The sequence below is a fragment of the Myotis davidii genome, unplaced genomic scaffold (assembly GCF_000327345.1).
Source record: "Myotis davidii unplaced genomic scaffold, ASM32734v1 scaffold223, whole genome shotgun sequence".
In the NCBI taxonomy this organism is placed as follows: Eukaryota; Metazoa; Chordata; class Mammalia; order Chiroptera; family Vespertilionidae; genus Myotis; species Myotis davidii.
The window spans coordinates 2,973,825-2,977,342 of record NW_006294609.1 but is presented as its reverse complement, the minus strand read 5'-3'; the positions used below and the strand labels follow the sequence as shown (position 1 = coordinate 2,977,342).

The 3,518-nt window shown below is 58.2% G+C and overlaps 1 protein-coding gene across 1 annotated transcript in view; it reads left to right on the top strand.

Moving 5' to 3' along the window:
• Positions 1-3,518, top strand: part of SETD1B (SET domain containing 1B) — a 48,150-nt gene that overhangs the window by 2,560 nt on the left and 42,072 nt on the right. Inside the window, 2 exon segments of the mRNA XM_015567264.1 lie at positions 1,878-1,990; positions 3,012-3,512. Of these exon segments, the coding sequence (XP_015422750.1) occupies positions 1,878-1,990; positions 3,012-3,512 (614 nt within the window).

Here is a 3,518-nt window from a genome sequence, read left to right as displayed (position 1 = left end):
CTCTCTACAATCTTTAAAAAAAAAAAAAAAAGATTGCCCCCCTCCTGAGGCTAGAGTCACGTGGAGCTAAATGTGTTGTCTGTTGCTAGGAGACCAGCTATAATTTACCAAATGTGCGGGTCCTTGGCCACTGTGCCTCTGGGGACCATCCGGAGGCTTCCCCACCGCTGACACCCAGGGGGGACCCTCTAGAGCCCCGGTGGCCTGGGCTTAGTCAGTCCCCAGTGTTGCCCTCTGTGAGGGGAGGAGTCTGCGTTTGTTTATTTGTGGGGGGTGGGGGGGGGAGATGAGGGAGAGCGACCAGGATGCCTTTAAATGCATAAGGAGTATGTCCCTCAACTGAAAGGAGAGCCCTCCAAGGATCCAGGGCTCCCCTCCCCGAATGCCACCCCTTCCCCCTGGAAGTGGGAACCAATCTGGGCCCAGAGTGTGGTTTCATTGATAATGTTCCAGATAGCGTGGGGCGGGCTGCTCTGGGTGCTCTAGGGTTGACACGGTGTCGTCCCTCCTCTCTCTTAAAGAGACAGCAGCACCTCCCCTGCACTGTGTTCACTCCCTGCTGGCTGCTGGGAGCGGCCAGCTGGGGAGGCCACACCTCCCACCCTGTGGGTACTGGCGGCTCCTACTGAACGCTGGCTGGAGGGGGGAGCACGGACTCCAGGTCCCACCAAGACAGAAGGAGCTGGGACAGGTGCCCGCACTCTGAGGACCAGCCGGCCCTGTGACTGAGCAGATACTGTCACTGGGTCCAGAGCCCCTCCAGGCCTCTGGGTGGGCCGAGGTGGGCGGCTTCCAGGGGTGTTGCGAGCTACCAGGGCACACAAAACCCAAGGCGGAAAGAGCGAACCCTTTATTTTTGCTTTTCATGGTGAATGCATATTGGCTGAGTCTCTGAGACCCCGCTGGTCCTGGGTGGGCGCGGTTGTCCCCTAAACTCTGCTGAGCTGTACCTCATTCTGAGTCTCCTAGGGACACAAGTCCAGGTTCCTCTCTAAGCCACAGCCCCCCACACCCCCAGGTCTAGTTGCTTAGTCTCTGGGAGGGGAGTACAGACCCTTTCAAACCTACATCCCCTTGGGTGGCTGCCGGCCCCGAGAATCGAATGTGGAGCCCCCTCCCCATTCGAAGGAGCAGCCAGCTCTCACCACAATTTCATTTCTGCGAAGAAAAAAAAAAAGGTGGGGGCCCTCAGAGCTGCCAGCTAAGTTTGTATTTCAAGAAAGAGACCAGTAAAGTGTAAAGTGAAGCTCAAGGAATGCGTCTCCTTTGCATATGTAAGCAGCTGCCTCACGGGGCTCTATAAATATCAGTGATCTGGGGCCCCTCTATAGAGGCCTCTCTCTGCTGGGAGGGGTAGAAGGTCACCAGACAGGGCTCCATGGGACCAGCCCCAAAGCCGGGGACTCTGGAGGGAGAGGCAGGTGGCATTCCCAGGAACCTGGTATTGGAAAGTGCTGGTCACCTGGCCCCCAAAACTACCAACAAACTGTCCCCTCTCCTCACCACGTGCCTCCAGGCCCTGGCTGTTACCTGGGGAAGGGAGAGGACAGACTGGGAGACCTGACTCTTTTCTCTGGGTGTCCAGGTGACAGGAAGAGGCTTTGTGTTGGGGGTGGCATTTCTGTATCTGGGGGAATCCCAGCCCCACGAGGCATTAACTTCTGAGTCTCAGGATGAGAAAAATCGTACAACTTAGCAGCTTCGTGGAGCGGATAGGGTTCCCGAGAAAGGTGCAAAGAGGGGTGGGAACTTGGTTATGCTCACACAGCTTCCCCCGGCTTGGGGTCTCAGGCACAGGGACCCACAAAGAAGCCAGCCTGTGGGGGCTGCCCCCTGGGAGAACCTGGCTGAATCCCGTCTCCCTGGTCCTTCCACAGGGGAAACCCGAATGCGGTTTTACGAGCTGTTGGTCACGGGCCGGTACACACCCCAGACCCTGCCGGTGGGTGAGCTGGATGCTGTCTCTCCCATCGTGAATGAGGCCCTGCAGGTGGGTTTCTCACATCAGCGCCCCCTCTCCGTAACCAGCTCCCTCCTGTGGCCCCCGGGGCCTAGGAGGGAACCGAGCCTGGCCACGCACAGAGCCCCAGAGCCCATTTGGAGCCCGCTCTCCATGTAGATGCTGCCACACGGCTGCATCCTATGTCCTGTGCACCCCTCTCCCCCTGCTCCCCCAAAGCAGAGTTCAGGTCCCTCTTTCCAGAGCAGCGGTTCTCAACCTGTGGGTCGTGACTGCTTTGGCAGTCGAATGACCCTTTCACAGGGGTCGCCTAAGACCATCCTGCATATCAGATATTTACATGACGATTCATAACAGTAGCAACATGACAGTTATGAAGTAGCAACGAAAATAATTTTATGGTTGGGTCACAACATGAGGAACTGTATTTAAAGGGCCAGAAGGTTGAGAACCACTGTTCCAGAGCAAGACTGACTCCTCCCCCAGTCCCCGCCTCCCAGGATGCTCACCTGGCCCCCCTGCACCTGGGGAGATTCCCATCCCAGCCCTTCCCCAGCGTCTACCCAGCCACCCTCCGGAGTAGCTTTCCCTGAATGAAGAGACCATTCGCTTGCTGGTCAGCTGGGTTCCTTAGGCACGTTTTCCATGTCATAGTATGTCAATCAAAACTCTGGGAGGCCACCCTCTCACTCCCAAGACCCCTGCCTGGAAGGTCTTTGATTTCTGCCAGCCTGAGACAGGAAGGAGATCCAGTTCTAACCAGGATGTTGGGATCTCCTCTTTTCTCTGCCTCAGGGATTAGGAAAAACCCTCCAGAGCCCATGAGGATAGTTGGCTACCCTGAGAGTAGAGAGAGGTTAGGACCACCCAGACACGCCCCTCCAACCGCCCACGCCCCTAACTTCCCCATGTTGCAGTTCTAAAGCCACCAGTTTGGCTCTGAACTCCCGGCAGCCAGAGTGAGAAGGGGGCAGATCCCCCCAGTGATCTCACACCTCTTTCTCTCTCTCTCTCTCTCTCTCTCTCTCTCCCTCTCCCTCTCTCTCTCTAGTTGTCTGATGCCCTGAAGCGCCTCAAGGATGGTGGCCTCTCTACAGGCTGTGGCTCTGGCTCATCCTCTGTCACCCCAAATAGCGGTGGGACGCCCTTCTCCCAGGACACCGCTTACTCCAGCTGCCGCCTGGACACACCCAACTCCTATGGACAGGGCACCCCGCTCACGCCGCGCCTGGGCACCCCCTTCTCGCAGGATTCCAGCTACTCCAGCCGCCAGCCCACACCCTCTTACCTCTTCAGCCAGGACCCCACGGTGACCTTCAAGAGCCGGCGCCACGAGAGCAAGTTTACGGATGCCTACAACCGCCGCCACGAGCATCATTATGTCCACAACTCTGCTGCGGTCCCTGTGGTGGCCGGGGCCACAGCCACCTTCAGGGGCTCCGTGGACCTCCCATTTGGGGTGGTCGGCAGCAGTGGGGCCGGCGGTGGCCCTCCGTTCAAGGCCCAGCCACAGGATTCAGCCACGTTCGCCCACACTCCACCACCCGCCCAAGCGACC